This window comes from Sardina pilchardus, chromosome 21 (genome assembly GCF_963854185.1).
Source record: "Sardina pilchardus chromosome 21, fSarPil1.1, whole genome shotgun sequence".
Taxonomy (NCBI): domain Eukaryota; kingdom Metazoa; phylum Chordata; class Actinopteri; order Clupeiformes; family Clupeidae; genus Sardina; species Sardina pilchardus.
The window spans coordinates 9,516,934-9,536,933 of record NC_085014.1 but is presented as its reverse complement, the minus strand read 5'-3'; the positions used below and the strand labels follow the sequence as shown (position 1 = coordinate 9,536,933).

Sequence of the window (20,000 nt, the reverse complement as noted above, 5' to 3'; positions counted from 1 at the left end):
ATCACCACGGTGTAGTTCCCCGCGTCCAGCTCACACACGTCTCGGATCTCCAGCGCCTGGTGCTGCAGCTTCATCCGCTTAAACTCGGGCCGCTTGCTGTTTATCACTTTGCCGTTTTTAAGCCTGCCCGAGACACAATAACAACGCAAAAACGACGACCGCCGTCGTCATAATAATAATAATAATAACAATAACAATAATAAAGATAAGATGAAACTGCCCCAGAGATACAGAAATCAATTTCCACCCATCCAATTTCACACCCTCCGATAATGTAACACCAAATTAGATTAGAATCTAGCAGAAATTTCCATTTCGCAGCGACTAATGGCACGATGATGGCTGGATTGCTGCCATTTGTGCAAACAAACACACCGTGGCCTGCGGTTTTGCATTAGCGGAGAGAAGAGAGACAAGAAATTTCATTTCATTTTTGTCTCTTAATTTAGCCCATAAAACACACACTGATGTGTTTGCCGTAATTGCCTGTCGGGTTTCATTTGGGCAGCGGCTGGGTGGCGAGAGAGCGAGCGGGCGCTGGTTAGGACGGTGACATCATTTCCTGTTGGACCTGTTGGACCTGGCGGGGATGATGCGCGAGGCTCACCATTGGGTCTCGGGGACGGGGTACGCCGACACTTTGACGGACAGCTTGAAGGATTTCTCCCCGGCTGTTGTCTCCACCGCCGGCCCGCTCTTGTAGTCCAAGCTGATGAAGGCTTTTTCTGAAAGAGACACACATGTGCACACACACACACACACACACACACACACACACACACACACACACAAATGCACACACAGGCGCGCGCACACACACACACACACACACACACAAACATGCACACACACAAACGCACACACACACACACACACACACACGCACCCACACAGCGAACACGTGCATGGAAAAATTAGTGTGAACGCTTGCAGAACAGGGCCTGTGCATAATCGCCACAGTGTGCAGTTTGTAGTTGAGCTTGCACTGCACAGCTGTCAAGAGACTGAGCAGATCAGGCTCTCACTTCCCTAATTCATATTGTGTAGCTACGAGCAAAGGTCAAATGTCAAAATGGAACAAATGCCCTCATGGCACACATATTGACCCATGTTTGCCTTGTCAAGTCTTTTACTCTCTATTCAGCATCTGTGCTAGCATACAGTGAACATGCCAAAGGGCAAATGTGTGCAGACCGCGCACATTATCTGCTTACAAGTGACTATAGGTTAACTGTATGGGCCGATTTCTCGAACGTAGATTACTGTGAACCCTAGTCTGAGATTAAACAGGGGAACTTCATTAAAGATTTCTATTACTGTAACTTTACGGTAATTTATCAACTTTTACAGTTTTTCTCAGTCGCTTTGGTACATTTCTCGAATCACCCTTGAGATTTGCAAAACAGTAAGTGCATTTCCCAAAACAAATCGAACAACTGTAACTTCATAGCAATTTACAGTAATAATTTATAATCTAGGACTAGGGGTACGGCAAACTGACCCTACGTGTGACGACAGCTCTTACCGTGAACGATCACCGCAGTGGTCCTGGTCACCAGGGCGTGCATGCTCTGGGCCGTGCAGGTGTAGGTGCCCGTGTCCGTGACGCTGACGTCCCGGATGGTGAAGATGCTCGAGGCCTCCGTGGCCTGGGCCAGAGAGTTGCGGCTGTACTGGGGGACCACCGACTGGTTCACCTGCAGGCAGCAATGCACAACCTCAGGCTAAGACCAGGTGAGGAGGTGATGATTTGAGTGATTTATCTGATTAGTAATTTCCTGCATATAAGCCGCATTGTGCATAAGCCGCAGGGCAGTGTTTTATGCAAGTTAAAAGAAACAAAACCATATTAACACCATATTAACTGCCCCCCTGTATTAACCTCATAGCTGAAGAAATGTTGCAAAATCAATGTATAAGCCGCGGCTAATAGTCGGGAAATTACGGTATGTGAGGTTGTGATGTGACTTTATATGATAGACAGACATCTATCTATCTATATACAGTATATACTGTATACAGATAGAGACCCAGATAAATCGATCGATAGATAGATAGATACAGTAGATACTGTAGATACATCGATACATACTGTAAATAGATAGACCGACATATCTATCTATCTATCTATCTATCTATATACAGTATATACTGTATACAGATAGAGACCCAGATAAATCGATCGATAGATAGATAGATAGATACAGTAGATACTGTAGATACATAGATACATACTGTAAATAGATAGACCGACATATCTATCTATCTATCTATCTATATACAGTATATACTGTATACAGATAGAGACCCAGATAAATCGATCGATAGATAGATAGATAGATACAGTAGATACTGTAGATACATAGATACATACATGTAAATAGATAGACTCATAAGAGGAGATGAGGAGCCTTGGTGACAATTGGTGTTGATTTATGTGATGTAACTTTATATGACAGATTTGTTTGATCACCTCTTTTGTACAGATGTGCTTTGATTTATTTGACTATTGTATAAGTGGCTGATCTAATGAAACTCAGCTAGTGTTTGAAGCCACTACACTGTTTATGTTCCCGTTCGTGTTTGAATGCTTGACTGACAGCGATTACTGAGTGAACTTGAGGATGAAAAGCGTCTCTCCCCACAGATAGAGGACTGAAACATTTGAGTGTTTTTTCACTCTTGAAATGTTCCTTTATATTGTAACACAGACCATATGCTATATGATGCTACATCAGACACACTAGCGTAACCAAAGCAATCAAAGCAAGGCAATGGCGATAGGATTGGCATATAACTCCAAACACTGCCAGTAATTGGGTCATTAATCACAAAAATCCAATTTCAGAGGCTGAAATAATTACAGTTTTAACATTTGTTAATTTGTACAGAAATGCAACAGAAATGTGCGTGTCTACAAGTAGCTCAGTAGCAAACCTATCATGGTCAAAATATCAGTTCTCTTCACAGCATGAGTGCTTACAGAAATGAAAACCTTACGGGGGCCTGTTTACCATGAGCTAATGTGATGTAAATATCAACTCATGTGCATGGAATCACTAATGGAGGCCAACTGTAGATAGCTGTGAATCATATAGAGGTTGGCACGCTACATGTAGTCTTATCTCGGCCATATCCAAAACTTTCTGGAAACTTGTGGGTACTCAAATGGAGCGCTTCCAAAATCCTCTTGGGACAAGCCGTATCAAAGTAAGGCAATGCAAGTTTATTCATACAGCACATTTCATACAGAGAGGCAATTTAATGTGCTTTACATAAGAGGCTTACTAGCCAAGCCGGCCAGTGTTATTTAGTTCTTTACATGCACCTTCCCGTTGTGGTTATGACAGTCGTACAACCTCCTGCCAACCACCGAGCCACGCAGTAATCACTGCTGTTGTAGGCCATTCAGTCCTCCACCTGGTCGTCCTCCAGCTCCTCCTCCGCCCACACCACACTGTCCCCCACTCTCTACTGTGTGTCTCCATGTCCCTGACCTATTGTCTGTCCTTGATTCTACACATACCACTATTTCCCAATGATTTTGATTGATTTTGCTCATTTTCTTCGGCTATGAGGTTAATACACAGGGTTTAGTTAATATGGCTTTGTCTCTTTAAACTTGCATAGAACACTGTCCTGCAGCTTATACAGAATGCGGTTAATATACAGGAAATTACTGTAGCACCTTTAGCTGATCTTGTCATTGTCATTATGGCAGTCCTGCAGCCGACTTCTACTAACACTACTGCATGCGGTCACAGGTATTTCACCTCTTCATCTGATCAGCCTTCACCCTCTTTCTCCCCTTGAACTGCCCACATCCCTCCACTGTTGCCCCCCCAACTCCCCCCCCCCCATCACCACCACCCCCCATACCCCTGACCCCCGTGCGCTACCTGTTGTCTGGGGTAGTGCCACTGGAGGTCCACGCCCGCGTCGAACTCCACCATGGCCGTGCAGTTGAGCACCAGCGCCTCCCCCACCATCAGGTCCACCGGCTCCTCAGGAAACAGCTTGAGATCGTAAACTTTGCTTCCTGCAAGGGGCGCGACAGCGGCCACACCGTCCGTCAGCACTTTCCTCCGTCAGCCCCCCCCCCCCCCCCCCCCCCCCACTCACACACACACACACCCTCCACACTCCCCCAACACGCACACACACACACACACACACACACACACACACACAGGTTCTGGTTCTGAGGCCCAAGCAGAGGCAAGCCCCTTGGTGTGACACACAGGCACACACCGTCCCGTACTGTTTGCAGTCTTAATAGTGTAATTCAATCTGCCCTTTGGCTATCATTAGGAGCGGGATTCAGATGGCTGCGAAACGCCCAGATACACAAACCTGATATTTGCTCGAAAAAAGGAGCGAGGGGGGACTGATGTTTATTTTCATGCTTCATTGGCTATGCTGATAGCTGTGGAGGGATCACTTTCTCTCTCTCACACTCTCGCTTTTTCACACACTCTCTCACTCACACACATACACACACACACACACACACACACACACACACACATATTCTTTAAACACTTTTTGTTAGGCCTTAGAGGGGTTTGACTGTTATTCTTGGCTGGCTGTGGATCTGCACTGCTCTTAAGACTGTAAGTAAGTGAGGAATGACCTCACTGTATAACCCTCTGACAGGACGTGTCTTGAAAGTTCAGCGCGACGCGAGCGGAGATGATAACTCCGCGGTCCGCTCTAGCTTTGTCTTGGCCAACGAGCACACATTCATTTAAACCGGCGTCCTCAATCATTAATATCAATAAAGCCATTAAGAATGCCCACATCATAATCCCTCTGTGGAAAGATATTACAGTCTTCACCCTACGCCAAACCATTGATAAAATAACGAATGCTGTTCCAACACCAACATGTCCCTTAGATACACTCTCTTAAAAACAAAACTGACTCCATTACATGTCCAACAATATTTGTTTTTTTTTTTCTACTGGGAGAATGGGGGCAAGAAACGAGATGTTCTGAATGAAATAAGAATAATATCACAATTTGTCAGAATCAGAATTCCGACTCCGGGTTTGGAATTTCCTGTGACATTTGACAGAGACTGTAACCTACCTATTTCACACATCTGTTTGGTAGCAGCACTCACCTGTGAAGTGTACCATGTAGAATGCCGACTTGAATTCTTGACCTTCGATGTAGGCGGAGCATTGGAAGCCAAATAAATACGGAAGAGTGTCGATGATGCGCCTGGGCACGGACCATCCCTGCTTGTTGTTCCATTTCGTCTCGCTGTCCCTCAGGGGGTTCTTACCTGCCAGGTCTGTCTGTGGAACGAGACCGAACAACACAAGGCCAAACCAATCAGTTCTACAGCGGTTCAGTTTTGCCTATTAGTGTCTATACTGTATGTACAGAGCCAAGGTATTACAAATAATACAGTACTTGGCGCAGAAACTGGATTTAAAAATCATGGCGATTTCTCACACATAATTAAAAGCTGTTGTCTGGCTAATTCATAATTAATTACAATATTTTTGTTTCAAATGAATAGACTCATTCTGAGGCAACACAGGATGTGATTTATTCTGTTTTGCATTTCATTGTATAAATGGCCTCCCACTGTTGCTTTGGTACTCTTCATTGCCGATGTGCGACTACATCGTCTTGAGCAACCAATCACTTGTGAGCTGAAGATCTTTAAAGAGTTACTGCTCAGTGACAACGACAAGAAATGACAGCTACATCAAGAAATCTTAATGCAGAGGCAGACACGGTTTCCTAGTGCAAGTTCAAATCAAGTTAGGGTATTAAGGTGCCTGCTTATGCGTGCTATTGTGTGCTTTCATGAAACACTTTGATCTACCTGGATGACACTATAGAAGGCCTCAGAATGCCAAGCAACACAAACCCAGGCCAGAGCTTGTTATTGAGACTCGTTATTGTAAGGTCTATTACTGCCTGGGAGGAAGCTGGAGGGGGGGGGGGGGTCGGGGTAAGCAGGCTATTAAGGACTTGGAAACAACATCGCGGCTTCAATCGATCAGCGATCTCCCACTTACTCGGATTAAAGAGACGCTGAGCTCAGGGATGGAAACCAGGCAGGGCACGACAACATCGGCCAAAGATTCGCTGACGAAGATCGTCTCTATCTCACTTTTGACAAATGGCTGATCGAGATCTGTGGGGAAAAAAACAACAACATAAACTCACTGGACATTCTTCACATTAGTACAAAGAAGTGAATTATGGCAATGAAGTTTTAAAATAATGAAAGGATACATGTCAACATCTAATGAATGGACAAAGGGAGATAGTCGAAAAACGGATGAACTTCAATCCACTGAAAACAGCAATAAATCACACAATGCACTTTGAACTACATCTTGGACCAATACATTATCCTGACAAGATTTAACAGCACAACTTCAGATGAGAAGGTTGAGATGGTTATATTTCATACATTCCTGACAATAATCTGTTTGTAAAGCTTAAGATTACTATCAGGGCAATCTCGGCTCTGGTGAATAGCTGCGCAAGTCCTCTTTATGAAGTGCAATGGACACTAACAGTGTACCAAACCCAGGGGTTATCAGATCTCGCTGGCTGTAAAAATTCCTTTCCCTCATTGCCCCCTCTCTCTCTCTTTACATACGGATGCGGATGAGCTTGGGGATCGAGTCAAAGCTTTTTTTTTTCAATTCTCTTTCATTAAGTAAATCGCAAAGATAGAAAGATAAAAAATGAGCCATATCTTGATGAGCTTATCAATATTCCCTGCCTTGATCCCTCCTCAAACAGACTTTTCTTTTTTAATCTCGACAGAATTAGATGTAACAACATCCAACATGAGTTTCCTCAAATCTTTTGGGGATATATATCATCCAATTGTAATGCCGATTAGCATATTAGCTTTCTAGCGCCTTGTATAGTGCTTCATCATTCATTTTTCCTGCACTGTTCAAAGCCAAGCTGTCAAGCAGCAGTGAACACAAACAAAACTGTTAGGCTACACAGAGAGGGTTTTTATTAGCGCCTGTGGAGGTCTGGGTAGACAAGACATTGCCAAAAATAAACAACCACCAACAATGTTTTGATATTTGGCGATAAATCACAAGTATGAGGTGAGATCTGTGCTCTTCGGCTTCCCTCACACAAAGGACACAGGTAGCTCTGGGGTGCAAGATTTACTGTAGTTGCCGTTTCCAAAGAGCAATGCGGAGAGATTAGAGGAGAAGACAAACAAAGGCAGCTACAGCAGACGTGTGTGTGTGTGTGTGTGTGTGTGTGTGTGTGTGAGAGAGAGAAAAACAAAGGGAAAGATAGCTACAAAGAGAGAGAAATGTGCTGTAAAGAAGAGAGATAAACAGATGAAGCCAGACAGGGAGAAGAGTGATAGACATTTAGACATTTAGCAGAACAAGATAAAAATATGGAGAGAGTGACAGAGAGAAAGAGAGAGAGAGAAGAAGAGTGAAAAAGAGAGAGAGAGTAAAGTATCTGTGGTGCGCTAACTGGAGCCACATGTGTCTCATCCTCCCTCCCTCTCTCTCTCTCTCTCTCTCTCTCTCTCTCTCTCCCTCTCCCTCTCTCTCTCCCTCTCTCTCTCTCTCTCTCTCCCTCTCCCTCTCTCTCTCCCTCCCTCCCTCCCTCTCACTCTCTCCCTCTCTCTCTCTCTCTCTCTCTCCCTCTCTCTCTCGGTCCTCAGCGTTCATCCTAATTTATGGCTGTGATTGCAGCTGCTTCTGATCAGCCCCCTAGCAGGATCTATGGCAACGGCTTCCGCACACCGTCAGGAGAAATCACAGCGCCTTTCACTTTCATTCACCTGTCAGCAGCGACTGATGCCTGTATACCTGAGCCCAACTCCAAGACTCTGTCCTCTCCATCATCCCCCCCCCCCTCCTCTCCGCCCACCACCACCACCACTACCTGTCCTCCATCACCCAGCCTTCGCCTCGGCACCATCTCCCATCCCCCGCCCCCCCCCCCCCCCCCCCCAGGCTCACACTGCCCTCAAACCAGGGCTGAGACACAGCCTGGGCCTGGCACCTCTCCCTGGACTTCCAGGCGAGCGCCTTTGATCAACTGATCCCCTCCAAAAAAAAAAAAAAAAAATCAGGTGGCTTCGATCGGACGGCGGCTCCCGGGGGTCCGGGCGAGTGCTTCGCCATCAGGCGAACGGCGAGCGCGTGTAAAAAAGCCGACTTCAAAGGCCTCCGCGACCCACACAAAGCAATTTCCTTCTCTTTTTTTCTTCCCCCCCCCCGCCCCCCCTTACTTACAAGGCTCCCCAGCAGCAGAGTCCTCTTTGGCTGAGGATGCTGAACAATGCCTGATCTTAAACGCCACCAGGCTTGTAGGGAGAGAAAAGGCATTATTTCAAGCAATCTGGCTCGAGATGGTGAGACCAGAAAGCCCTGCGAGAGAGAGCAAGGACTACAAACTGAAAGGACTAAAAAACTGGAAAAAAAAGCACCAAAGTGCACAGGATTCGGGGGAGAGAAAAATAGGCCAGGCTTACTTCGAAGGAGATGAAAGGAATATTATCCATTCTCAAGATCTCCACCAAGGAAGTGCCAAGAATAATGACTCTGGGCCTTTATTACACTGAATTAAGTGAATACAGTGTGTGTCTATTTTTCCTTGGGAACATTTTTGAACAGTCTTGTTTTCGCTTGATATTGGCAACGATTCTAGGTGATCCAGCGGCTACTGCAAAACTTGACCAAATCTTGATTGTGTGAGGTCTGCTTTCATTTGGAACACTCTGTTTTAAAGGAGGGGAGGGGAGGATGAGATTTTTGTCGAAATGCTCATAATATTCTAGCAGATCTCCCAAGGCGAACGCATCAACAACAGCACAACTGAAAGAGCAACACAACGTAATAATTGGTATTTATGCCCCTTGTCATCAATCTTCCATATACTGGGGCCCATTTACCACTAATGTGGTATCAAAAACTGCCAAAAAGGGTAATGTTCCTGTAAGGAAGTTATATAGTTTCTTACAGGAACATTGCCCGCACCATGCCCTTGCCCGCACCACGGCGAGCCGCCCAGACCATCCCCTGAACCGGTTTTTCACCATACTCCCATCTGGCCGCAGATACAGAGCTCTGGACTGGAAAAAAGAAACGTTTTGTACCCTCAGCCATCACTGCACTAAGCTCCGGTGACAATTAATTCCTCCTCTCTATTCTTTTGTGGTTATGTTGTCTGCACTATCCACTTTCGCTTGCACTGTGTTGAGGAGGGAGGGGAGCTAGAGGGGGGGGGGGGGGTATGGTGTGTGTCTTATTATATATGTTATATGTGATGTGTGATATGTTATATGTATGAGACTGTGATGTCAACATCAAATGCTGCTGTCTTTTTATGGAATGGAATGACGTGTGAAGAAGAATATCCTAGGACAATAAAGACTCTAGTGCAGTACTTGACCAAATCTTGATTGTGTGAGGTCTGCTTTCATTTGGAACACTTTATTTTTATGCTCATAATATTCTATCAGATCTCCCAAGGCGAACGCAACGACAAAAACACAACTGAAAGCGCAACACGATGTAGTAATTGGTATTTATGCCCCTTGTCATCAATTTTCCATACACTGGGGCCCATTTACCACTAATGTGGTATCAAAAACGTCCGAAAAGGGTAATGTTCCTGTAAGGAAGTTATATAGTGCAATATAGGCAATCTGGGTGCGCATCTGCACTCTCCATATTAAAGTGTATCATCAAACTGAAGTTGTTTTAAGGTGAAAAAAAGGTGTTGCTTGAAGTGGTAAATGTAAGCAGACCAAAACACAACTTGGTCATACTCTCAGCCATGCACCCAGCTGATTTCAGCTCTAATCATGGACGCTAATTGTGTCTGAGACAGGAAATTGATATTCAGGTGGAGTCGTATCCATGGTAACTTTTCATTTGGCAACAATATTGGATATCTTGGAAACGGGAACGGGGTCCCAGACACTTAATTAGCTGTGCTGAAGAGGAGCACTTACATTTTTAAATCAACTGGCTTAATTATAAACAAAAAAAAAAAACAAAAGCCAATGTCCTGAAACTGCTTTTGTGTTTTTAATTATATTAACATCTATTTTGAGGGGCTGGTTTCCCCAAAACACCTCCTACAGCCTCCGTAAACAGCCCGCAGTGATAATGACAACATTAGTCAAAAAGTGCTTTTCAGAAAGACAGCATCAAAATGACTCACAGATACAACAGAAGTTCTGCCAGAGCACAAAGGCATTCGATGTAAACACCAGCAGACATCCTCGACATAATATGCATTCATAGTTTACACATCAAGATCTTACATCTACAACAGACCACTGTCTTTTTACCGAAAACGAGTCAAACACAAAAAGATGCTAAGAGAAGAGAGAAGACATTTTGGATAAGAGCGGCAGGTAGCACCGTATTTCCAAACAATGTTCGGTTTAAAGATGTATGGATGCTATATTGTAATGGCCCATTCTAAACAATTACAGTTGCCCCTGGTTGTGACATAAAACACCCCTGACCATCCACTGGACTGTGGACTGGATCTCTGGCCCCACGGGGACTCACCTCTGACGAAGACGTAGACGCTGGCGGCGGTGGTGCCATCGATGATGGCCTTGATGTCCTGGTAGAAGCAGCGGTAGTAGCCCGTGTCGTTGCCCTGGGCGTTGGTGAGCGTCAGCGTCTTGCAGTAGGGCTTGCCCGCCTCGCCCTGGCACTCCTCCACCCGCACGGCCCTCGGACCGGGCCCGCCGGTCTCTGGGTCCCGGTCCGAGCCTTGGTCTCGGTCCTGAGAGTCCTGGGTCAGGTCCTGGTCGTGGTGAGGCCGATCACTGGGCTGGACTTTCTGGAGGGTATCCTCAGGCCAGGCCCAGTCCAGTGTGCGCTGTCCCCTAGCGGGTTAAGATTCAAGATTCAAGAGTTTTTATTGTCATTCCAAACAACCACTCCAAGAAGTGCAGTGTGGAACGAAATTACGGAAATCAGCAGCTAGAATAAAATACAATTTTATAATAAATAATTTATGATGTTGTAATATTTATATATATATATATATATACTGTATATATAAATAAGATAGCTAGCCATTTAGGATAAGAGATATTGAAATATACATGTGTATACATGTGTCATATACATATATCATATGCACACATACACACATCCATCCATACATACACATAGGGTGCCTCTCATGCAGCGTTTATACGTCCTCCCTCGCTCCTCGGGCCTCGATCCTCACTGATCTACATAAAGAAAGATAGAAGCTGGTATAGACTATCCCATTGTTGCCGCCCCATCATCCTTTATGTAGATCAGTGAGGATCGAGGCCCGAGGAGCGAGGGAGGACGTATAAACGCTGAATGAGAGGCACCCTATTGAGAGAGGATGCCAAGTGGGTCACTGAGCTTCTCTCGGGGGTGGTGCTGAAAGATCAGCTGTTCCAGAGGATCAACTGTTCTAGAGACAATCTCTGGCGATACAATGCTAATAGGATAAGTATCAAGATGTTAGGGTAGAGGCTGTGGGCATGTTAAAGGCCTCTAAGGAGACCTGAGCTCTACTTCTGGAGTTCTTTCAAGTTTTTTTTTTTTTTTTCCGGTGCAAAGAGGTTGTCAAAGCTCAATTTTCGCCAGTTTCCACTCAAGGAAAAAAAAAAAAGGGGACTTCACTGGCATGAGTGTGAGATGGATTCCACTCGACACCTTAATGATAGTCTTCCCTGAGCCAGCAGGAGGTAGGCCAGCGGGGGTTTGATTGGGCTGATATGAAAACTCGCGGAGAAAATCCTCCTCGCTGCTTTCCCTTATCCCTCCCCCAAGACTCGCTACCCCCGAGGTGTCCGAGCTTTCTCCTTACACCGCCGCAGCTGGGAGGATACGGGTTATTATCATACTGCCTAAAGTATGTTTCTCCTTACACTAGCACAGCTGAGAGGACACGTATTGTTATCATACTAGCTAATGTATGCATCTCCGAGTGTGCGAAAACTTCCTGCCTCTCCATCCATCCAGCTGATCTATAGATAAATCACATATTGTGCGCCCAGTGAAATAGAAAAAAAAAAGCTTCTAAAGTAATCCCCAGATCCCTTACTCATAGAGCGAGTGTGTTATTACAATTACGGCTACGTGTAGCTAAACCAATACACGGCCACCCCCTGAGGACTGTGATGGGGTGCTGTTAGCACCAGGCATCCTTAGGACCGGGAGTCGTGCTGGAAATGAGGTAACAAAAGGAGCACCAGGATTTACATCTGAAAATAACTCCATTCCAAATCTCTGTCAGAACAATAAAGCGACTCCTCCTCTGCATCTTGTAAATCTCTTGCGACGTCTCTAAACTGATTGCAGTGACTGTGTCGAAGACAGATACAATGAGAAATCTAGCCCTGATTCCTCACTTGATGTGGTAAGGATATCCACAGGGACAAGTCCTTATTTTAGAGGGCATACCATAGTACTTTTTTTTTTAGTGAATCACTATGGGAATGAATCCAGAGATATTATTTGTCTTCACAAGCCCTGTTCAGTTATGGGTAGGGGAAAAAAAAGTTAATCAAGGATCATGGATTTTTTGGCAAGAGCAACTCCAGAGATTATATAGGAATCTGCAATAAATAAAAAACTGAATTGCTTCCTTAAGCCTTTTCAAACCAAACATGCTGTTAACATTATCAACACCGCTGAACATTTGGGAGGACCTGTATTGGGAGAGATGCCACATGTCTCACGTAGTTATTTTCAACTGGGAAAACAGGCCGTGCTATTAAAACGATGATGCTGACACATTATCAATGGTGTTCTTGTCAATTCTTCATACCTGCATGTGATATTCAGAGTGTCACCGGCTTGAATCACAAGATCGTCTTTGAGGTTGTCAAGGGTGGGCGGAGTCATAGAATAACCAATCACCAGACCTGCAAGAACAAAAAGCGGACAGATAGGCTTGATGATCTGAGGAGGCATGCCGCCAAGCGGAAAGCAAAGCTTTTTGACAGCACACCTGGCAAAACCTGTCAAAGCACCTCAGCGTCTTGGCTAGACGAAATCAGGCATGGCGGAGGCTTGGATGGCCGTGTTCCCCGGCATGTTTTTTATTACACGGCTTTGCTTTTAAGCCATCAGATACATCCGTACATCACTCACCCCCACTCACTCGCTTTCACACTTCCAGTCCAACAAAGAACATGGCCCCTCTCCACAGAGTCAAGGAGGTGATTGGACCTGTCATGTCCACACACCCATTTGAGCTCAGACTAGGGGTTTTGACACCGCTAAGATGGCTTACATTAGCCGACGGCCAACGTCAGAAATAGTCACCATTAAATCCAGAGCAAAAGCCCCCTCTGTGTGTCATTACTGGACTCCGGGCTCGGGGGCATATTGTGTGTAAAAACGTCACCGTGACTTACGGAACAGCTGGGGATAGTTAGGGGTGAGCGGCCTTCGCCACTGAAGATGCCGACAAATTGAAAGGTGTTACGTGAGAGGGAAGGTAGGTCAGATGGATAGCTTGTGCCAATTTGTCTGAAAAATAGGTTTCATCTAAAGGAGGGGGGAAGAAGAAACCCCCTCAAGATTAATGGTGAAAAGGCTAAGCTAAACACTGGATTAATTGTTTCCACTCTGGAGCAGCCAAAAGAGTAGCAGGATTATTTCACACAAAGAGAGACAGGATGAGAGGAGAGCTGAGAGGAGCACAGCCTGCCAGCGCACTGTAGATGTTGCACACACGCGCACACACACACACACACACACACACACACACACACACACACACACACACACACTCTTCATCACAAAACATGCAGACAGATCACGCTGTCACACACACAGAAAAGGAGTTTTATTTCTGGCCGAGACAGCGTTTTTTTTTCCTAAAAATAAAAATAAAAAAGGTACAATAGAGAGCCTCAACATGCGTCCTCCTGACCCTAACCGATGGAAGGGGAGATGTCTGCGGGGGTGCTCTGTTACAGTCCAGGGACGGAGACTGTGCGCCACCACACACCGTGTCCTGCACGGAGCTTAACCACACGACAGGAGCGAGACAGCGCCAGCGAGAGAGAGCGAGAGAGAGCGCGCGAGCGAGCGAGAGAGAGAGAGAGAGAGAGAGGAAGAGAGAGAGAAAGAGAGCAAGAGAGAGAGAGAGAGAGAGAGAGAGAGGCTAAAGCGCGGGCACTTCTCCCGCTGCCCAAACCAGTCAGCCAGACAAAGTCATTTCCAGGGGCCAGTGGACGACAGCGAAGCGTGGCCGCGTACGCCAATCAAAAGCCTGACGTTCGGGCCCATTGCGTTTCATGTACACAACCCCGGCTGCTTCCGACACATCCTGCCATCCTGGTCGACAATAGAAAATGGACGCGGTTTTGTAAATATTTGATGGCGAGCCAGGGAACCTGTTTATAGTTAGGCTCGAGTCCACAGGCAGCACTGAGCTTCCCTTTTGTTGGTTTTCTGTTGTTGCTGATGTTGCCATTCTGAGCACCACCCCCCTCCCTCCCTCACCAACACCACCACCTTCCCATCACACACACCCCCAACCGACCCTCCCCACCCCCTAAGTTAACATGGGCCCCAGAACATGTATAAGTAAAATCATACTCATAACTTGAATAAGAAAATGGAACAGAGGCACTATGCATAACTGCTGTGCTCCCAATTGTATTGACTTACTTTTCACGGAACACTTCGCACACAGACTGGAAAACAGCATGGATGAAATGTGATGTATATTTAGAAAATAGAGTATATTGCTGCCTGTTTCTGTGCTAGTTGATCAGATCCATTGTGTACTTGTCTGAAAATTCTTTGTTTACCAGGTATTGTTGTGCTATATAAATAAACTCGCCTCGCCTGTATAAAACGGCTTGAATAACAAAAAGCACATGAAGGCCCACCACATCTCAGGGTTATGCTTTCTAGCTCAAGTGTCAGAATACACAAGTGGGGTTGTGTTTTTGAAGAAAGCGTGCTACCCATACCAGCCATTTCTACGAGCCATTTTCCCATGACTACATCTAACGCCCGCTATCTGTTTATTGAGAGAAAACAAACCCAGTGTGACTGTGACAAACCCGCTAGGCGCTCCTCGCCCCGCACCCAGCGGCGAGAGAGAGAGAGAACGAGAGAACGAGAGAACGAGAGAACGAGGGAACGAGGGAACGCGCGAGAGCCCCCGCTGGTGGAGCTCAAAGGATCGCGAGAGACCTTGTGAAAGCATCGCTCCGTGAAGGACCTGCTCACTTTACAAAGAGGCACCGACTCTGTAAAAAGTTGCTATTATTTTTTTTGACGAGGGCACAAACTTGCGTGTAAACAGCACCGCGCGCGGCCCCTAAAAAGACAGCAGCGAAAGGCAGAGAGGTGCTTTATGGTGGTAGCTGAGCTCCCTTTGAGCGATGCGGCTACACTGGGGGGGATCTTTACAGCCTATTCGATTTCCTGCCTCCCAATTCCATTTGCCCCAGCACTAGATCTGAATGGACCTCAGTGGAGGGGTGATTCCTGGAACTGAAATGGGTTTTCCTGTAAAACAACAAACCTCATCACTGCATGTGGGGCTGTATTCGAAATAGTATCACCTTTTTTTTTCTCTCTCTCTCTCTCGCTGATGGCCTGCAGCTTGAAGGAATGGAGGTCTTCTTGTGTATCGACACACAGACAGGAACACAAATCCATCAGTGGTGCTTAAATAAACGGTGCAAGTCTTGGGGAGGGGGGAGGGGGTGTGTGTGTGTGGGGAGTGGGGGGGGCGTGGAGATGTGTGTGTGTGGGGGGTGGGGTGGGGGGGGGGAGGTGGAGGACAGTGTGAAAAAGGAAATTCACGACTGCTCACACCTCCTCTATTTCTGGAGCCGTTCGATTTCCTTGCGCTAACGGACACGGAGGGAAGCGATGGCATTCCACCCGTCACCTCTGCGTCCCCCTGGAAATGCCCAGGTTAGGCACCGCACCTTGACCTCCACCCTCCCACCTTCCCCTCGATTGTCCGACCACCCCAGAAACCGCAGCGTGGGACGGTGACCTCTGCCATGCTGAAGACACACCGACCCCAACCCCCCCACCCTCCCGCGGCGGACACACATCAGTGTGGCTATAATTCTTCCACAAAACAAGAAGAAGACGTGTGTGTGCTTCCAAAAAAAAAAGAAAAAACATTGGTTTTGAAACCACCCACACATCGTCACCATCTGTCCAGAAAGCAGTTTAATATATTTTTCTATTTCGCCGGCCTTAATGCAAGGCTTGTTCGAGACCTATTCAGCATTCACAGAGGTTCCACAGGTGAAAATGATGAAAAGAGGGCAAGTCTCTCTGGAGAGCGGGAATAAATAAATTGGAGCAGGAGGTTGAGAAAATAACCAGAATATGATTATGTTCTCAAGCGGCCGGGGAGGAATTCTGAATTAGGCTGAGGGAAAGGACACCGACACCATCACAGCCAACGCTCAGACGATAAATGTCTCAAATATATAGCTTTGGATTTTTTTTCCGTCTCTGGTCTTGCATGTGTGTGCGGTGTGTGAGTGTGTGGTAATGGGGGTGGTTGGTTGATGTGGAGTGGCGGCTTTTGCCCCCACATTGAACCTGCCGAAATTTCAGCTGATTTGACCAAGTGTGAAGTTTTATTTCCCACTTGCGCTCATTAAACACTTGGCCTGTAGAAGGCAGGGACATAAACAGCTTTAATTGAGGGGGCTGAATGCACAGGAGAAGCCAGATCGGCATTCTCCAATCCTATATATGCGTTCGAGCTCCCCATCTGACCTACATACTGGGAGCTCAGAGAAATGGGTCTAGAAACCATGACATTATATCATTTCATAGACGGTGGGAGTTGGGAGGGGGTTCGATGCGTGTAAGGCAAAAGACAGCGAGCGGTGTGATTTAAACAGCTGCGCGGCACAGATACATATACATCCACAGATTATCAACGTACTGTAAATCCTTTGGCAAAGTACACTGTCAGGAGTGCGTTTGGGCGCTGGGCCATCTACAGTATATCTCAATTTCAAATGCTACACTCTCACTTTTCCAGACCATTCAGACGGAATGATGGATAGCTGTGTACACCCATCCCTGTGAGGAAGCGATTCCTCTCCTTTTTCTCTTCTGGATTCTAATTCTTTCTTTTTTCTCTCTCTCTTTCTCCCTCTCTCTCTCTGTCTTTCTTTCTCTCTCTCTCTCTCTTTCTCTCCCACTCTCACTGTCTTTCTCTCTCTATGTCTCTCTCTCTCTCGCTCTCTTACATTCGATCTCCTTGGTTACGGGACCTTCCTCAGTGCATGGGGAGATGTATGGTTCTGTCATTAGGAGATTTGGGTGTGAAGTGTCAGATCTTGTCTGCACTGTTGTTTCTCTGTTTTTCCCCCCCTGTTGTGAAGGAGGTCTGAAGGAGGACAACTCTCTCCCTCATGCTTAACAGATGCACACTTACACAACTGCACACACACACACACACACACACACACTCTCTGCCTCACACACACACACACATACACACACACACACACACACACACACACACACACACACACACACACACACACACACACACACACACACACACACACACACACACACACACACACACACACACACACACACACAGGCATAGGCACACATACACATACAAACTCCTCTGGCTCTCACTTAAACACATATCCTAATCGCACCCAACAGTCCCTTAGCATAGCTAGGTGATTATGGATAAATTGGATACGCTCTAGTGAATACTTGATAACACAGACCGGAAAATGTCATTGGCCATTTCCTAATATGGTTCAGTGAGCTTCAAGACCCGTTCATATATAAATTTCATTCTTCAGCTCGGATTTGGCTTGTGACAGCTATGGATTCGTGTGTGTGTGCCAGATGTCAATCTCTTCCATATGGGTATACGATTCCACACTGACAAAGACCCTGTGTGTTGGAAAGCTTGGAAGCTGGGAGAGGGTGTAAGCATGTGAATTTAATGTATAGCTTATAAACTGATATATGACCAGACATTGGAGTACACACGGAGTTCATCCACGGTCAGAGATGATAGAAATCACACATTTCTGAAGTGTTTTGCAAACAGGACCCTCAGGGGAGGGAGGGGGAAGCATGTTTTTTTTAATTTTTTTATCCCGAGTTTGAGCTCATTTTTGACTGTATGTTCAATGCTGTCTCAGTCAGTGCAATTCGACCGTGGAAAACTGTGGAAAGTAGGCCTGGATGGGAGACAGCTACAGTATATAGCTATATGCTTTAATCCAACTGTTAGCAATACCTCATGTTTTTTTCTAAACCCATGTCTTCACAAGTCATAAATCTCTTACATAATCTACTAAATAAGAGCTTATACGCTGAGATATGTATGTCCAGAGATATAGTTTTAAAGCTATTTAGGCACCTCTACAGTATCTAACTTCAAATAAAAATCAGGGGATGTTGAAACGGTCCCAGACAGGTTCCAAATAACCCCCTCACCACCCCAGTGCTCGGTGGACACTGAAAATAGCCAGTTACCCGAGCGCAGGCCCTGAGCGTACGCATCCCACAAAGGCCTGGATGTGGGCGAGTGTTTTTTGGAGAGCCATTACGAGCGAGACCCCGATGACCCCTCTGAACAAACGAGGGCCCTTAGGGTCGTCGTTAGGGTTTCACAACCCGCTTTTTTTCCCTGTTGTTTAGTGATGTAACACTAAGAGCTTTGTGAATCTCGCATAATGTAGATGTAAACCTAAGATAACTAACAAATCGAAGAGAGTGACGAAAAAAAAACCCACAGCGTCTAATACAGTAATGGGAGTGTAATCTTCTCAACATATGTCTTCTCTCAAGAAGAATCAAGAATGCCTGCGACGCAGAACTAAAGCTAAAGGCTTTTGCCGTCTTTAAATAGAAGTATTATACTCCCTTAGCGGAACTCAAATGGTTATTTAGACAGACATGTGGCTTTCAGGGAGATTCTAACAAAGCATGGCTCGGAGGGGAACACTGTTTACTTAACATTAAATGGGCGAGTTAGACCAGAAATGAGAGAGCGAATTGGGCTGGGTGTAAACCTTTCATTAGGACGGGAGTGCACGACACCAGACGAGCACCCTTGCACTGGGTACGCCCTCGTCTCTCAATACAAATGTGTCAATCACTCCATAAACTATGGTATACAGTCATTTACAGAAGGGCCTTGGAGACTAGATTTATCATTGCAATCTCCTAAACACCCCTTCTCAAGCCAGTGCTTCATTGTATCAAGTTGACAGCAGCGTTAACAATGTATGGACAATGTACATATGGGTGGTCACAGAACTTACACTCTGAGCAGGAATAATTTACACTATCCACAAACACCACTCCCATCAGCCAATCGGTGACCATCGCCCTCCAGTGAATCTGGTTTGAACCTAATTCTCTTTGATGAGCAAAGGCAAGGCTCTGTAACATCCATTCGTCACAGCCAAGGAAGCCTGAAGTCAAGCTGTCTTGTGTATTTTGACATGCGAGTCGGCCGTAGACAGGAGATAAATCATGTGCCTGCTCAGGTAGGGGTCTCTCTCTCTCTCTCTCTCTCTCTCTCTCTCTCTCTCTCTCTCTCTCTCTCTCTCTCTCTCTTATCTCTTTCTCTCTGCAAAAGACACACAAATGCTGTTTTGCTTTTCCCTGTGTGGTCAGAGGAACTAGAGGGGCCCGTCGCAAAGTGAAAGGATGAGTCCATGTGGCTGGCTACACACGAAAGGAAACGTGAAGGCTTTGATAGAAGCGGATACTCCCCCAACCCCACCCACACACACACACACACACACACACACACACACACGCCTCTTATCCCACCGCGTCAACCCCCCAACCCCCGGGGTAAATTTCCTGTTTTCCTGTTTGCATTTTCACCTCATCCCTTCCCTCTCAGGAAAAGCAGTGAAAATGTGCACGCCGCATTTCCTTTTCTCCATAGATGCTTGGTCTCTTTTCAGGCCAATGATGCGCTGCTCTGAGCAACAATGGCATCAAACACCAGCA

General features: G+C 46.0%; 1 protein-coding gene across 2 annotated transcripts in view; it reads right to left on the bottom strand.

Moving 5' to 3' along the window:
* flt4 (fms related receptor tyrosine kinase 4) overlaps positions 1-20,000 on the bottom strand; it is a 60,227-nt gene that overhangs the window by 32,332 nt on the left and 7,895 nt on the right. For both annotated transcript variants that reach the window (XM_062524187.1, XM_062524188.1), the window contains exons 2-9: positions 12,811-12,907; positions 10,554-10,879; positions 6,039-6,157; positions 5,126-5,303; positions 3,900-4,039; positions 1,526-1,697; positions 608-725; positions 1-123 (exon numbers count right to left, since the gene is read on the bottom strand). The exon at positions 1-123 is cut by the window's left edge and continues 56 nt beyond it. In XM_062524187.1, coding sequence (XP_062380171.1) covers positions 1-123; positions 608-725; positions 1,526-1,697; positions 3,900-4,039; positions 5,126-5,303; positions 6,039-6,157; positions 10,554-10,879; positions 12,811-12,907 — 1,273 coding nt within the window. The remainder of the gene's footprint in view (positions 124-607; positions 726-1,525; positions 1,698-3,899; positions 4,040-5,125; positions 5,304-6,038; positions 6,158-10,553; positions 10,880-12,810; positions 12,908-20,000) is intronic.